At 46.5% G+C, this 15,545-nt stretch overlaps 3 protein-coding genes across 5 annotated transcripts; all 3 read right to left on the bottom strand.

Moving 5' to 3' along the window:
- Window positions 1–154: 154 nt before the first annotated feature.
- zgc:112083 (uncharacterized protein LOC550461 homolog) lies at window positions 155–6,243 on the bottom strand. 2 transcript variants are annotated; one of them, XM_037267200.1, is made up of 10 exons: window positions 6,083–6,243; window positions 2,357–2,523; window positions 2,064–2,290; window positions 1,871–1,982; window positions 1,659–1,811; window positions 1,500–1,574; window positions 1,177–1,297; window positions 953–1,091; window positions 760–884; window positions 155–672 (listed from the first exon to the last, which is right to left on the bottom strand). In XM_037267200.1, exons 2-10 carry the CDS (start codon window positions 2,505–2,507, stop codon window positions 279–281), a joined length of 1,497 nt encoding a protein of 498 aa, XP_037123095.1. In that variant the 5' UTR covers window positions 2,508–2,523; window positions 6,083–6,243; the 3' UTR covers window positions 155–278. The 2 variants fall into 2 exon arrangements, with proteins under 2 accessions (XP_037123095.1, XP_037123096.1); XM_037267201.1 differs by lacking the exon at window positions 6,083–6,243 and having other exon boundaries at window positions 2,357–2,611.
- Window positions 6,244–6,859: 616 nt separating this feature from the next.
- Window positions 6,860–11,780, bottom strand: map6b (microtubule-associated protein 6b). 2 transcript variants are annotated; one of them, XM_037267879.1, is made up of 4 exons: window positions 10,916–11,780; window positions 9,576–9,792; window positions 9,289–9,337; window positions 8,628–8,713 (listed from the first exon to the last, which is right to left on the bottom strand). In XM_037267879.1, the coding sequence occupies exons 1-3, from the start codon at window positions 11,536–11,538 to the stop codon at window positions 9,293–9,295; spliced, it is 885 nt and encodes a 294-aa protein (XP_037123774.1). In that variant the 5' UTR covers window positions 11,539–11,780; the 3' UTR covers window positions 8,628–8,713; window positions 9,289–9,292. The 2 variants fall into 2 exon arrangements, with proteins under 2 accessions (XP_037123773.1, XP_037123774.1); XM_037267878.1 differs by lacking the exon at window positions 9,289–9,337 and having other exon boundaries at window positions 6,860–8,713.
- Window positions 11,781–11,873: 93 nt separating this feature from the next.
- thap12b (THAP domain containing 12b) lies at window positions 11,874–15,516 on the bottom strand. The gene is made up of 5 exons (XM_037267877.1): window positions 15,189–15,516; window positions 14,773–14,893; window positions 14,436–14,543; window positions 14,320–14,356; window positions 11,874–14,092 (listed from the first exon to the last, which is right to left on the bottom strand). Exons 1-5 carry the CDS (start codon window positions 15,275–15,277, stop codon window positions 12,207–12,209), a joined length of 2,241 nt encoding a protein of 746 aa, XP_037123772.1. The 5' UTR covers window positions 15,278–15,516; the 3' UTR covers window positions 11,874–12,206.
- Window positions 15,517–15,545: the final 29 nt, after the last annotated feature.

Here is a 15,545-nt window from a genome sequence, read left to right as displayed (position 1 = left end):
TCCACCAAAATCTCAAACTATTTTTTTTTTTTTTTTTTTTTTTAAATCTCAAGGTTGTAAAGATTGGTCCTGATTGGCTGAGTTGACATCCTCAACTTTTCGATGAGACATGCTCACTTGGGATTGGCTCATAAAATAACACAAAGCATGTGTGTAAATCTAAAAGCAGCATTATTAAGAAAAAAAAACATGTATTTGGAATCTAGAACAATGAAGGCTCAAGTCAACATTTGAGAACAATAAAATGAGGTTCAGCTAAAAACGCTATGTCAGTGCTGTCACACAACATCCATGCCCAGCCCCCTGGCCACCATGGTGAGAGCCTGCACGGCTCCAGACGTCCCGCCGGCGTCGCCCTCCTCCTGGCCGCTCCCGTCGAGCTCGTCCTCGATGTGCGGGATGGTGCTCATCACGCAGTAGACGGGCGAATCGCTGCCTTGCTGGGGACTGGACTGAGTGGACACTTCCTCCGAGGAGGAGTTAGAGGAGGACGAGGACGGAGAGCAGCGTCCGCTGTGGGGCGTGACGGCGGCCCTCTCGCCACGGCTTCGCTGACTCTTGCGAAGGCTGGCAGCTTTCTTGTTCATGTTCTTCATGATTTCTTTGGTCACCTCCTCAGTCTCCACGCGCACCATGTTCAGCTTCAGGAAGCCGTCCACGTCCTTCCTGTATCTGCAAGAGAGCCATTTATGCCTTAGTATTGGTAAGGACTGAAGCTTTTGCAAATGTGAACTTAATCTTCCTTATGATGTCACTGACCTGAATCGTGAATGTCCAGAGGGCCACTTGAGTTCATGTATCTTTCGCAGGTGAAGCGTGAGCGTATAACACCAGGAGAACACCTTGTCACAAAGGTGACATTTATACTTGGACATGCCCCCCACCTGCACATTAAACATGACATCACTCATCTGATTGGCGTTGACAAGCCGACGACTGTTGTCCGACTGACCTCGTGCACCCTCTTGAAGTGTTGGTTCATGGTCTGGAAAGTCTGACAGGAATACGTGCAGCCTTCAACGGAGCAGTGGAACACCGAGCCCTCGTTGTGGACGTCTGTGTGCTTCTGGAGGTCTCGCTGATTCTTGAACCTGATGAGGAAAAATGTGTAAAGATAACTTCTGGTCACGTCTGTGTTGTTTTACAGCGTAAGAGCACGTCTGCGAGCGTATGGACCTTTTATCGCAGAAGTCGCAAGGGAACGGCCGCTCGTCGCAGTGCCGGAACCTGATGTGGATCTTAAGGGCGGCCAGTGTGGTGCACGTCATATCGCAGAAAGGACACTTGACCTGATTCACTGGAAAAACACAGAGTATATTTTCAAAAAACTACATTGTATACTGAGGATTTTTTTTTTTTTTTTTTATATTCTTTTAAATGACCCTTGACCTCTGATTTAAAAAATTACCAGGCTTTTCTTGGCTTGACCATGTATGTAGAAAGACTTTTTTTTTTTAAATGACCATGTATGGATGCAATCGCACATATGAAACGCTTACCATGCTGTCGTACGTGATCCCTCAAGAGTCTCTCGCTGGAAAAAGCTTTTCCGCAGTGTTCACACACGAGTGACTCTATGAGAGCACATGGAGGAGTGTTAGAACAACGGAGAAGAAATTCAATAGGGTGTCGAAAGACAATTTGAAGTGTCCTCTCACCCACTGGCTGGGCCTGCCTGTGGAGGTGGTCAAAGAGCTTGGTGTTGCTGTAGAACATGCTGCCGCAGGTGGGGCAGGCCACTAGTCTTTCCTGCGTGTGACTTCGCGTATGTTCCCTCAGGCGGTAGCGGATCTTGAAGTAGGCATCGCAGCCTGCCAGGACCAATAAAAGTCAAACAAAGAGCGCCGAGCAAAACCGTTGACAGTCCTACCTGACCAGCGGCAGTAGAGAGCCTGCTGTTGATACGAAAGCGACTGCGGCTCGGCGCTTTCGATGTGATTGTCCACGTGGCGATAGAACCACTCGGGATTGGTAAATGTGCTCTGTGCGGAGACAAACGCTCACTTTGTTTTCATTAGTTCTAAAAGCACGACTGTTTCGCCGAAAAGCGAGCTGCCGCGTACATCACAGTTCTCCCACTGGCAGACGTGACGGTCGGAGCACTCGGGCAGCAGGTTGTTGCTGTGCACGGCGTGGGTGCAGGCGGGCAGGTCTGGGCGAGACCGGAGCAGCTGTGAGCCCACAAACTTCAGCTTGGTGTGGTAGTTGTGGAAGTACGCGTGCGCCTCCAACTCTGCCGGGCTGCCCATGGAGACGAACGGACAGCCCTTCCACAGGCAAGTGTACTCATCTGGGAAAGGCATGAAAAGGTGAGTGGGATACGTGCATGACACCATTTAAATAACGTCAGCCTCACCCAGCTCCTCCAGGGTGTCCTTGTCCCCCAGGTACTCTCTCAAATGAGCAGACATGTGGTCGCTCAGCTCCTCCATGCTACGTCCTCTGAAACCGCACGACGCCCACTCGCACACCACCTCAAATTGATCCAGCCTTTTGGTGGTCATCATGATGAAGGCTTACATGCTGAGTACAGGAGAAGACATTTTCGACATCAAAGTACAAGCGGAGAGCACTGCTAGCACAGTGGCAAGTGTACAATACGCTAGTGTTGGCTCGTGAGTGAACGATGGGTTCAAAAGAACGAATCTTTTCAGTGAACGAGAGGGACCGAATCCCTTCCTAAAGTGATTCGTTCGTGTTTCAGTTCATATGACTTCAACCAGTAGGTGTCGGTAATGCCCATTGAAGCTGGTGCCACCTTGCCCTAAAACAAAACGAAGAAGAAAATGACGTCACTTCCCGTTCACCATCGAGAGCGTCCTCTCCAGTTGTATCGCTGTGTTGGGTGGTAGCCGCACTGAACACGGCTGGTAAGATTATTGGTGCTTCACTCCCCTCCCTGAAGGACATTTACACCTCCTATCTCACCCGCAAGGCGGCCACGATTGTGAGTGATGTGAGTCACCCCGCTCACTCTTTGTTTGATCTTCTGCCCTCTGGGAAGAGGTACAGGAACCTGCGCTCCCGCACCACCAGACTCACCAACAGCTTCATACTCCAGGCTGTTAGGATCCTGAACTCTCTCCCCACTCCTGCGTAACGTGCTGGACTTTTGCGCTATTTTCTGACTGTCTGCTGTATGCACACTTGCTCCATTTTTGCTCCTCTTATTTATTGTTTATTATTTATTCATCACTCTTATTTATTCATTGTTTGTGTCTTGTTTTTACTTTTTGTGTTGTTTACTTGTATGTATATTGTGTACTATGTCTTGTCACCGTGGGCTGGTGGGAAACGTAATTTCGATCTCTGTGTGTGTCTTGACATGTGAAGAAATTGACAATAAAGCAGACTTTGACTTTGGATGCGCCGTTATGCAACAACGGGGAGATTATGCTTCTCTTTGGGTAATCTTGATTTTACAACACTTAAAATAACGTGTATGCATGTATACGCCTAAATATTGTTATCCAATATATCTACTGCAATTTCACATTGGATTGCTGGTTTGAAATTTACTTTTAATATTTTTAATAAACATTTGTTTAAACTTCTCTGGTGTTTTATTCCTTGTTTTTATATTCGCCAATTAAAACATAAAAATCAGACATTTGGTTAACTGCTTTATATGACAATATGTGTAGGTACACCTCATGGACACTTCAATAGGTACACTACAGGAGGTAAAAAAAAAAAAGAATAAATAAAGGGTTAATTGCACAATAAAAGCACTTGTGGGAATATTCTCACACATGGGATCGAACCAAGTGCTTACCGAGCAATAGCCAGTGTCACTAACCAGTCGGCTATTTCAACCTGACGGCCCACGGTCGTCTGCACTGTTTTGTACTAGTGATGTGCATTCCAGTTATACGTGAACTGAATCTTTAGAATCGGTTCCCTCGTTAAGTGCACCTGCGTGAAAAGTTTTAGCTCCTGCGGAACGTGAAACGGGCTAAAACTTTTCACGCAGGTGCGCTTAACGAGGGTAACTTGGAAAACATATTGGAACGCGGCCCCGAGGACTAGAGCTTGACACCTGTGACCTTTGACCATGCTATTTCCCTAATAAAGTGGCCTGTTATTAGGTATACTTGAAAATGGCGGTGTACCTAATGGAGTGTCCGTATGATTCCCTCGTTAAGTGCACCTGCGTGAAAAGTTTTAGCTCCTGCGGAACGTGAAAGGGGCTAAAAGTTTTCACGCAGGTGCGCTTAACGAGGGTAACTTGGAAAACATATTGGAACGCGGCCCCGAGGACTAGAGCTTGACACCTGTGACCTTTGACCATGCTATTTCCCTAATAAAGTGGCCTGTTATTAGGTACACTTGAAAATGGCGGTGTACCTAATGGAGTGTCCGTATGATTCCCTCGTTAAGTGCACCTGCGTGAAAAGTTTTAGCTCCTGCGGAACGTGAAAGGGGCTAAAAGTTTTCACGCAGGTGCGCTTAACGAGGGTAACTTGGAAAACATATTGGAACGCGGCCCCTTGAGGACTGGAGGTCGACACCCCTGGTTAAAGTGAAAAGTGCCACACCCGCCCTCACCCCCACTTTCTGATTGGCTGTTTGATCTGTGACGTCACTTGGACACTCCATTAGGTACACCGCCATTTTCAAGTGTACCTAATAACAGGCCAATACATTAGGGAAAAATCATGGCCAAAGCTGAACTGAAAGTGACAAATGCCACACCCGCCCTCACCCCCACCTCCTGATTGGCTGGTTGATCTGTGACGTCCCACGGACACTCCATTAGGTACACCACCATTTTCAGGTGTATGTACCTAATAACTTTATGCATTTTTTTGTACGTGTCAAGAATGTGTATTTGACTACTTGCTCTTTATTTTAGGGGACACCAACACGTTGTGTAATACAACGTAAAACACATGTACATATTGTCATATAAAGCAGTTAACCAAATGTCAGATTTTTGTTTTCATGCCCAAAAAAATAAAAACAAGGAATAAAACACCAGACAAGTTTTAACAGGTTTTAATGTTTATTAAAATAATAATAATAATAATAGTAATAATAATAATAATAAAAGTACATTTCAAACCAGTAATCTGGAATGCACATCACTACAATACGCAGCAGTGCAGGTTGGTTAAGTTTAATGCCTCATACACCTGATACATCCGGTAAAAAAAAAAAAAAGTTTGATTGCGGTTGCTGATTGTGAAAATATTCTACGGACGTTTTTGTTGCATTAGTGTTTTCGTCAATATGAGAACTGTTTCTTACAAATACTTATGTGACGCCAACCACCGATACGCTGTTTCCCTTCTTTCCCTTATGACTTTGCTTACTTCCGGTGTTACATGTCAAGTTGCTCCCATGTTATCTTGCTCCCCGTCTGGAGTTCCGACTGTTATTGTAAGGCGAGTTGCGCAGTTTTGTGTTTCGCGACTGCAGATTCGTCACAGCGACTTGGAACTTCCCTGATTCCAAAACTGCTCAAATTCTCAATAAAAACGCTGAACGAAACGTCTCGTTTGCATTTCCGACTGGCTGCAAAAAATAGCAAACACTAAAAAAAAAAAGAGAAAAGTCATCAACGGGATTTGAACCCGTGACTCAAAGAAAGAAGAGTAGTGTACATGTCAGAGCCTTAACGGATGTGCTATCGTGACACACAGCAGCCACTACAGATAATGTTCAATATAGCCAACAACACTAAATTACCCGGGAAAAAAAAAGAAAAAAATGGCTCCAGACCATTTTAGCCAATTTGGTTGTCACTTTCAATCTCAAACTATTTATAGTATTCAGGAATAAATAATGACCTCAAATGTATAAAAGATATACATTTACTGCTTTGCGTCTGCAGACATTAAAAATGATAATGAAACATAACGACGACCATACTATAGCGCACATGCAGACGTGAGGAGCGTAGAATTCAAATAACCTCTCGATTTTATTCCATCAGTATGGTGAACAATTGAACTGCAAACGCATCCAAAATGAAAAAGCATGTCACGAGTGTAGCAGAGTTCATGCTGATGACTTCGAGTTCAACAAGTCTCTGGTCTATTCGCTTGAGCTGCTCCATTGAACCATATAGTGTACGTACCTTCCATGCGATTCCAGCGAGGGTTCCATTGTGCAGTGGTTAGGTCTCTGGACTCTCACCCCAGCGACACGAGATCAAAACCCGGTGGGACCCAAAAAAACATGTTATTATGGAAATATTTGCAACACCCAACGGTTTCGCTTTGTTTGTACCAAACCGGAAGTGACCTATTTCTTCTTCGTGGTGTTTTTTAAAAGTAGAATTGCTATCATCTATTGAAACAGAGCCCTCTATCGATGTTCTTGGGTTTTTTTTTCTTTGCACCGAACACATTGTGATGCATAATACCGTAATGATTTCAAATTAAGTGGTTAAACTCTGTCATTAATACCAGTATTATTGACTCGATCATGAAGTAAATACCATTTTAATAAGCAGAATTGGTGCAGGTGGTCTTTTACTGTTAGTGTCCTCACTAATCATTTATTTACTATCTGGGGCCCCTCTGGAAACACACTAGACATAACTGAATTATTGATGCACGTTAGTGTCAAGATGACTGAGTTGCAGAAAAATGGATTACGAGTAAAGAAAATGAAATACAGTTAGGCAAGTCATATGGATTTTCACCAAGGATGTTGCTTTCACCATTTCTTGGTTAGAAACATTAAGCATACACATAATATTTTTGTGATGTTTGATATGTATTTTTTAAATAAAATCTGATTTTCTCGCTATTCATTGAGGTTGTGCCTCAGTCACGTCAAAAAAATGTTGACCCCATTTTACTTACTTATTCCTGTTACACCTCAAATGAAGGAACACAAGTCATAGGAGTTGACATTCACTTTTTGTCTTTAATTCGAGTTCATTTCGAACAAGCTAAGAAGCACACGTACGCACACACACACACACAAAGATCAGGACACACGTCATCGTCTGCATCTGTTTGTCTTTTTGTCCCTTTATACCTTTTCATCAGTGATGAGAAAATGCTCAGAATAAAATGGATAAAAAAACAACAACAAAAAACATGGGGGCCTTGGGCACCAGGGAGTTGGAGTCTGTCTGGCACTTTGTCTTTGTGATATGGACACACACACACATTTACACACACACTCACGCACATGTGCAGACAACGAAGGAGTTTTAGCGGCACACTGAAAAGCAAAATAGTACAAATATGACAATAAAGTTGTAATATTACGAGAAAAAAAGTCATTGATGAATAATTTTACTCTGATTTTTGCAAAATTAAATTTTTCACTCTACGTTTTTGGATCATAACACTACTTATTTCTAAAATTATAGTTGATTTTCTCTCAATATGAAGCGTTTACAATATTAAAATCATGACTTTTTTTCTCGCAACGTTCAAACTATCTTACAATGTTACATTTTTTTCCTCTGTATTTTTGTGACTATTTTCTCATCACTGTATTTTTGCTCTCCAGTGTGGCTTTAAGACTCCTACTCAAAATGTCAATTATTGGCCTCATGGGTATTGTTTCTTTACATAATGCATTGAAAGCAAAAGACAACAATTTACTTTAAAAAGTACAATTTCGTATTAGTGTAAGACTAAGGGTGCATTCGGAACCACCTTGCTGGTGTGTATTTACTTTAGAGCTTGTACAGCCACTACTAGACTTATCGTTTTTTTGTTACTACGAGACATGCATATATAATTTCAAGAAGCACAGCATATATGGACCCTAAACGGCTCAATGTACAAGCGAGAATGCGTACTGTATATCGGGGTGGGGTGAGGTGGGGGGGGCAAAAAAGGGGCCTTGCATGCAAGCTGCAGGGAATTCTACTCCAATTGATTTGGTTTCTTAGCAACAAAACGAATGAAACTGGAGATCAGCCGCTGATGGGGAGGCAGTCGAGGCACAATAACGACACTTTCATCCCCTCGCAAAATGACTTTTTACAATCCTTGGATGTGTTCCAGTGTAAAGACGCCCTTTTGTACATGTACAGAACACATAAGCATGGCTCTTCGGGACCAACGTGCAAATTAGGTGCTTAGCTAATCATTGTGAAAGCGTGCTATAAATAAACTTGTATTGCATTGTATTGTGTTGGATAACAATAGAAAATGCAATTTCTGGTAAAAAAAAAAAAAAAAGAAAAAAAAGGTGTGAATGCTGGATAGCTGGAAAAAAAAAAATGGATTAACGTGGCATGATATTAAATCATAAATGAAATGGAATATGGAATGATTAAAATTATGCAATAATATGTTAGGAATGTTGTGGAGTGATTTGGCTGCAAAATGTGCAATACATTTGTAAAAAATGTGTGAAAATGAAGTCTTATCAAGTGAAATGGTGTTGAATCAACAATGTGCGACAATAAATCAGCTTTGAGGACACACACGTTTGCTCTCTTTTGTGCACGCACACACATTCACATCCATGAGCTAAATGAGGGAAAAGGCAGTGGAGCATGTTGCGAATAGGCCCGAAGACGATGCGGCTGTTACTGTTTAGCCTCGGCCAGTCTATTGCTGATCTCTTTGTTCTTCTTGGTGATGCCCGCCTCCGCCGCCGCCGCCGCCGCCGCATCGTCTTTCTTCTTGGCCGAAGCAGCCAGAAGCTTCTTCTCCTTGCTCTCCTTGGCCTTCTTCACAGACTTCCCCGTGGTCGTTTTCTTTGGCCGGATGCGAGTCGCCGATTTGTCCGTCTGCAACAACAACAAAAACACACCAGAATGTGAATTTTAAAAAACGTTAGTTGGACTTTATGGTTTGAGCATGCGTAGCCTTAAGGTGTCCTATGGGGCTTAATGGAGGTTAGTGTAATGACACGTCAACGGCACAAAAAATGTTTTTTGTGCTTTTTCTTGCAGTGGGAGAAAGTGACATCATCAGTTATTCCACATTCTGTTCATCTTTGTTAGTGCAGTCAATGACTTTCTTATAGTAGATGGTAGAAGTCGAAAAAGAAAACAAACGTCTCAGAAAGACATTGTGTCTTTCTTCGTGGGTCTTCCAGTGCTCTAATAGTATGTCAGCACTTGCATCACTCAAACCTGGAGGAGGTCCCGTGGGGAAAATAATGTGGTCGTCTCCAACTATGCCTTTGTAGTATGACTCCGCAAAATATTTATGAATGATTCATTAAAAGAAATGAGGTGACGCAGGCAACCGGTGAAGAGGAGATGTTAAATAATAATCTTAAGGTAGTGCATACTGTGCGTGTGTGTGTGTGCGTGTGTCGTCTGAGATGAGCCTCCATGCTTTTCTAATGGAAACACACCTGACTAGAGCAGATTTAGAACAGAGGTGCTCTCAGCCTCTGACCCGTCCTACGAAAATGAGAGAGGGAGGGGCTACATGAACACACGTTGACACACACACACGCACACACAATATGGGACAACTATTTCTGTTATGGATGGAGAAATTGAAATGGCAAAACCATCCAACAATTTTAGAAGTAAAATATACACATTTGATTCAATTGGACCTCATCAGGCTTTCGAACAAAATGATCTTAGGAAGTGTGTGTCTGTGTGTGCGCGTGTAGGCTGTGTGTGCGCTTACCTTGGGCGGCTCCTTGCCGGGCTCGCTGTACAGGCTGCGTATCCTCCTGCGCTCCAGCAGCTTGTTGTCAGCCGGCTGGGCCTTGACCTGCTCGCCCCTGTAAGTGGCGCTGTAGCTGGTTTCCAGGCTGCTCTCCTTCCCGGCCGGAGGTTTGTACTGGCACGCCGCCTTGATGGCCTTGACCGGTTTCACGTCCTTGTAGGCCTTGAATTCAGTTCTGCAAGACAGCCGCAACACAATGTCGAAGGCTCTTGGTTTGATTGAGTGAAGGCTGCGATGTCTCCGGGGAGCATTTCGCTTTTGGACTCAGCTGCTCATTTGGTTAACCGTGACGACGCGACACGCTCTGTCTGTTGATTGACGTTGAATGTCCCCAAAGTGGTTCATGATTTATGCAAAAAAAAAAAGTCATCATTGTGAAAACCACTTCTGGGATATTCAACTTTGAAGGTTCTTCTGGATGTATAATTATCTGCAAACAGGCCACTGAAGCATTACGACATTCGTTTTTGCTAATGAGCATCATTGACCGTCCACTGTGTAAAGTGGCCATCACAGTCGTTCCACCTAATAAAGCTTAATTGCTCCTCACGCCATCTTCTTGTTCCAATCTGAAATGGAAAGAGAAGATCACATGGCTGACAATCTCCATGCAACCAACCTCACGGCGGTTTATTGAATTATTCAATCTTGGCCTACATTGCGTTCCTGCAGGAAGTCAACGCTCCAATGTGATTAGAGAGAGTCTCATTGGTGCAACATACAAAATTGATTTGATAGCCAAGGAGGGAGGGGCGGGTCAATACATCAGACCTATCTTTACGGAAATCACACTCAAGGAGGTCATGGGGGTCTTGTAACAGGAGAATGTGCGTTAAGTCACAGCACAGACAGTAGAAGGGTGGAGGAGCCTGACTTCAACTCTGGTTGAATCCAATTACTTTTAAACTACAATTGTATTGTAATCTCATCTACACTTAGACAAGCTAATGGGGGCAATGTAACTAAATCTCAGTCAAGGCCATGATAAATAAAAACGATTGGACCTCACATTCTAATCATTACATTCTAATGTAACATTAGTATTAAAATAAAATGACAGTTCATGTATATCTTTTTTTTTCCTATAAATTATATTAAATGGTAAATGATTAAATGGATATATAGCATTATAGCGGCATATCATTAATACAGTACGTCATGAAGAGATGCGGATGTGGCGTTCAGGGACCATCTGTAAAAAAAATAAAAATTCAATTCCATCATGAAATGACGACATGTTGAGCATCTTCTGTGTCCGTTAAAAGAAGAAGAACGTTGTGAAGATGTCTCGGCGTTACCTGTAGCTGCTGCTCGAAGTGCTGGTCTCCTTAATGTGCCTGTTGAGAGCGTCGGCGGCCGCCCTGCCTTTGCCGCCGCCGGGCGCCTCTTGAAGGTCTTTCCTCTCGACGGACCTGTCCCTCCCGGCCGGCTCCTTCGCCTCCTTCTCTTGCAGCTTCTCCTCGATCTCGCTTTTCTCCACGCCGATCTCCATCTCGGCGGCCACTCGCTCCACCTTGCCCGCCGCGGCGGCGGTGGTTGTGGGGGCGTCGGCTTTGGGGATCCACGGGTGGTCGTGTTTCTTCGGGATAGGCCAGGCTTTGTAGTCCTTCTGGTACTGGGTCACCGGGTTGAAGGGGCCGGCCACTGGCTGGTACTCGTTCCGGGGTTTGCAGCTGGGCTCCGGGCGTACTTTCCACGCTTTGAAGTCTTGCCGCATGACGGAGGAGGAGGCATCTGGGCCGGCGGAAGCGGGCGGTGCCTTGGCGGCCTCCGGCTGGCTCTCCGCAGCGGCCCCCCTCGGCTGCTTATGCTGGACGTCGGAGTATTTGGTGAAGACCAGCGGCACGGCGATGTCCGCCTTGTCCAGCTCGCTCCAGAAGCGGTTGATGCAGCAAGCCCGCGTGATGCACGGCCACGCCATGTTGCTTTGCGTCCGCGGTGGTGCTAATGCGAGGCTGCTTGGCGGGCTTCCCTGCTCGCTGCTTTCCTCCTGCAGGATGTCGGCGGGTTCGACGAACGTGCTGAGGCTGCACGCGTCAAGACGACCACACCCACAGTTTGCACCTGAACGCAACTGCGTGTTTCAGCCAGCAGAGGGAGGAAGCAACGCTTTCCTTTCTGGGGCGTAATGAAAGGACGCAATTCAATTAGCCCCACACAAAATACAAACATGCATCTGCTGTGGAAATCACAGTTGTCCCAAGGACAGTTAATGCCACGGTCAAATATAAAAATAGGACACAGCAATGACAATATCCGAGATCCAGAGTTTATTGAGAAACATCTTTTTTTCATCTATAACAATACTAAAACGATCAAACTTCATTGCTCGTTCGGGAAATGCTGTGCCTATATCACTAAAACATGTAATGCCTTAGTTTTCTGTACCTCACAAACTGGCAGGCAAGTGTGTAATTGGTGCAGCAGCACCTTCTTGTGGTCTCCCTGCTTTTCGACAGCAATAAAGTCACAAATTCAAATCATGGCAACGGACAATGTGGATTTTCTTCCGTACTTGTATGAACTGACCACCAGAAGGGTCATAGAAAAAATGACGTTTAAGTCCAGAAACAAAATGGAGGATGAGGCTCATTTGGCGGCCGCCGTCTCCTCCTCAGGCTCCGCCTCCATCTCAGGCTCGTCCTCGGGGTAGAGTCTGCAGTATTTGTCCACCATGACGTCCAGGTCGGGCTTGACGTGGCCGTTGACGTTGAGCACGGCGAGGCTGCGGTTCCAGAGCTTGGCGGGCACGGCGTCCAGGTACGCCCGCAGCCGCTCGCCGGCGGTGGCGCTCTGCTGCTCTTCCATCCGAAGCACGGGGAGCGTGGAGAGCACCTTGAGGAAAGCGTTGACGTTGGGGAAAAACTTGATGTCGGGCAGCTGCAGGGTCTCGTGGATGGTGGTGGGCAGGCGCACCTCCTTGCCGCGGTGCTTCCACTTAATGCGCCAGCAGTGGAGCTCGGCCGCCAGCGTCTCGGGTCTGGGCAGGTCAGCGCGGTAGGCGTCGGCCGAGTTCTCCTCGCTGGTGTTGAACTTCATCTGGCCCATGATGGCGGGCACCAGCGACAGGCACTTGAGGACTTTGAGGTTGACCTCGGAGAACATTTCCTCCACTTCCTGCATGACGCTCTGGATGACGGGCAGCGTGACGTACTCGCGGAAGTAGGCCTCCGCCTGGATCTCGCCCATGTCGGCGGCGCGCTGCCGCTGAACAAAGAGCCTGGGCACGCGCACCGGGATCTCCATGGAGGTGGCCATGTTTGTCGCCTCCTCGTACCAGAACTCGTGGTACACGTCGATGTTGTCGTTGACCTCCACGAGCGAGTGCATCACGGCCGTCAGGCTGTTTGCGGCGCAGAAGGCGTCCAGAGTCTCGCCTTGGAGGTTCCGGCCGAACGCCCGCGTGAAGGTGAGGACGCTTTTCAGGACCACGGCGGTCATCACCATCTCAAAGTCTGCCAGGGTCTCGGCGAGGGAGTACGCGTCGACCGCCACCTCGCTTTCGAAGGCGCCGTCGGCATTCTTGTGGATGACGTCCAAGCAGGCGATGAGCGGCGGCAGGATGTCGAGGAGCACGTCGAAGACGTTGTGTCGCTCGGTCCAGCCGTGGCCGCAGGCCTGATGGAGCGCCGCCACCTTTTCGTCGCTTTTCTGGTAGTGAGCCGAGATGCGGGCGGTCAGCACGGCATGCGTCGCAGCGCTCTTGAAGAAGGAAGCCAACCTCCTGAGTGTCTCCATGAGCACCTGCACGTTGGGGAAGGGCAGACTGTTGGCCAGGTGGATGTTGAGCGCCATGCGTGAGCAGGGCATGTAGAGGGCCAACGGGTACTTCTCCACCAGGTGCACAGCCACCGCCTTCATCTTGGTGGCCGACGCCCCGGTCACCTTGTGCGCCTGCCCGCGGCAATCCTCCATAACGAGCCCCCAGCGATCAGTCAGCTGCGCCTCCAGACGCTCCACCAGCGCCTGCTCGTCGCCGTCGAACGGCACAAAGTCCAAAAACTCTTCGCGCAGGACGTTGTGCTGGTTGACGAAGCGAAGGAAGAGCGGCAGGTGCTTGTCGCCGCCAAAGTCCACCAAGTCGTCGGTGACCAGCGAGAAGAAACGTCCCTCCCTGGCCTCCATCAACACCTCTTCTCGCACCGTGTTCTCGCACACATCCAGCAGTTGGCAGAGCTGCGCCGAGGTGAGGAACTCGCTGTTCACAGCCGTGGCTTCGAAGCGCTTCCTCAGGGCCTCGTCGCCGGCGTGCATGCGATACTCCAACAGCGCCTGGAAGTTGTTGGGCGCGTCGTCGCCGTCCAGGCCTTTGAAGGTCTCCAAGGGGATGCACTGTTTGGCCAGCATCAGGATCACTTCAAACAGGGAGCGCAGGTAATCACGCAGCTGCTTCTCCTCTGCAGACATCTGCGGTTCATCTGGGATCGGCTCTTCGGCGGCCGCGTCTTTTTGGGACTTTTCAGCAGATGATGCCACTAAGGAGTGAAGACAGGATCAATTTGCTTGGTGGTCAACTGGTTAGGGCTGAACAGTTTTTTTGGGAGTGACTTTTTCAAAATGGCGCAATACGTGTTTGGCAGGGCTGAATGATTTCGAAAAACAATACAATTGTGATATGAGCTGAATCGTTCCAAACCATGTTTAATCGCATTGCAGCTCATGTATGGAGCTTTGGTTTCTGATTCAGCCCGAATTTACTTACATCTTCGTTCCTTGATTCTTCTTAGGTCCTCCTCCGTCTGAAACAAAAAGATGACAGAATAAGGAGATTACCGAACAAAAGATACCCCTTAAAGACATATCGCCCCGCTCCCTCACAAGTTCTTTGATCTGCTTGCGGTGTTTGACGCGAGGATTGGTCAAGTGGCTGGTCAGATCGAAGATGGTGGGAATGGCCGTATCCTTCAGCACCGTCCTGTAAGGGCTCTGACACAAACATACTAATGGGCCTTTTAACCAAGGTGTTAAAAGAACTTGAAACTCTTCCATTTTATTTTACCATTGAGATATTGACTGAGAAAATGTCACAAATGATGATTCAGCGTTCTCTTCTAGCACTGTAGTTTGATCACTCCAAAGTACTCAGAGGTTCTCAAGTACCTTTTCTTTCAAAACATTAGAAGCAAATACGAGCATTCATGAATGAGGTACTTACTGTTTTGTACACCAGGGCCGGGTCGAAATGTTTGGCACACAATCGGTAATGTTTGTTTAACTGATCGGCCGTTTTGGCCTCCAAATCCGCTCTGCGACAGTTTTCTACCCAAATTCGACATCTGCAAACACACAAGACTCACTTTGTTGACATTACAATACATTCTTGGATTACTGCGTTCCAACATAAAACATTACAAGGTTAGAAAAGGGGCGGGGGACAATAATAACAATGTCGTGGAATGAAGGGGTTTTTACTTTTGGGTAACCCTATCGTGTGCAGAAAGTAATTGTAATTATGACAACACATGAGTATGTAAATTAAAATGTTTGCAAGCGTGAGTTGTGCTTCCTTAAAGGCGATGCCCATATTTGCTAAACAACTACTGTTTATCGGTATAAAATATGATAGCTTACCTTCCAGGGTCTCTTGGAAAGCGAAAAAAAGCCAAATCCGACTGTGTGCTCTTCCGTGTGCAGTTTGGGGCCGCGCAAAAATTCGGCATGTTTCAAGCTAATTCGTTAGCTAACTCGGCTACCAGTACTACGTTTGACTGACTTAGTCACCCTTTTAAAAATCGTTTCGTTCTGAAAGTCACATTTGTCAAACCAGACAAACTGCGCCGATCTCCGTCTTGGAGGACTGAGTCCAACAATCATGCAATAGTTCAAAAGTGTGTCATTTGACGGTTGTTGACTAGCGAGAAGCGCGAGCGGCAATCCCTCCGCTTAACGCAGCACTCCGGCTAATGATTGGATCGAGACATACAAGAG

The sequence above is a fragment of the Syngnathus acus genome, chromosome 13 (assembly GCF_901709675.1).
Source record: "Syngnathus acus chromosome 13, fSynAcu1.2, whole genome shotgun sequence".
NCBI lineage: Eukaryota > Metazoa > Chordata > Actinopteri > Syngnathiformes > Syngnathidae > Syngnathus > Syngnathus acus.
The sequence above is the reverse complement of the archived record's forward strand: the minus strand, read 5'-3'. Positions and strand labels throughout refer to the sequence as shown.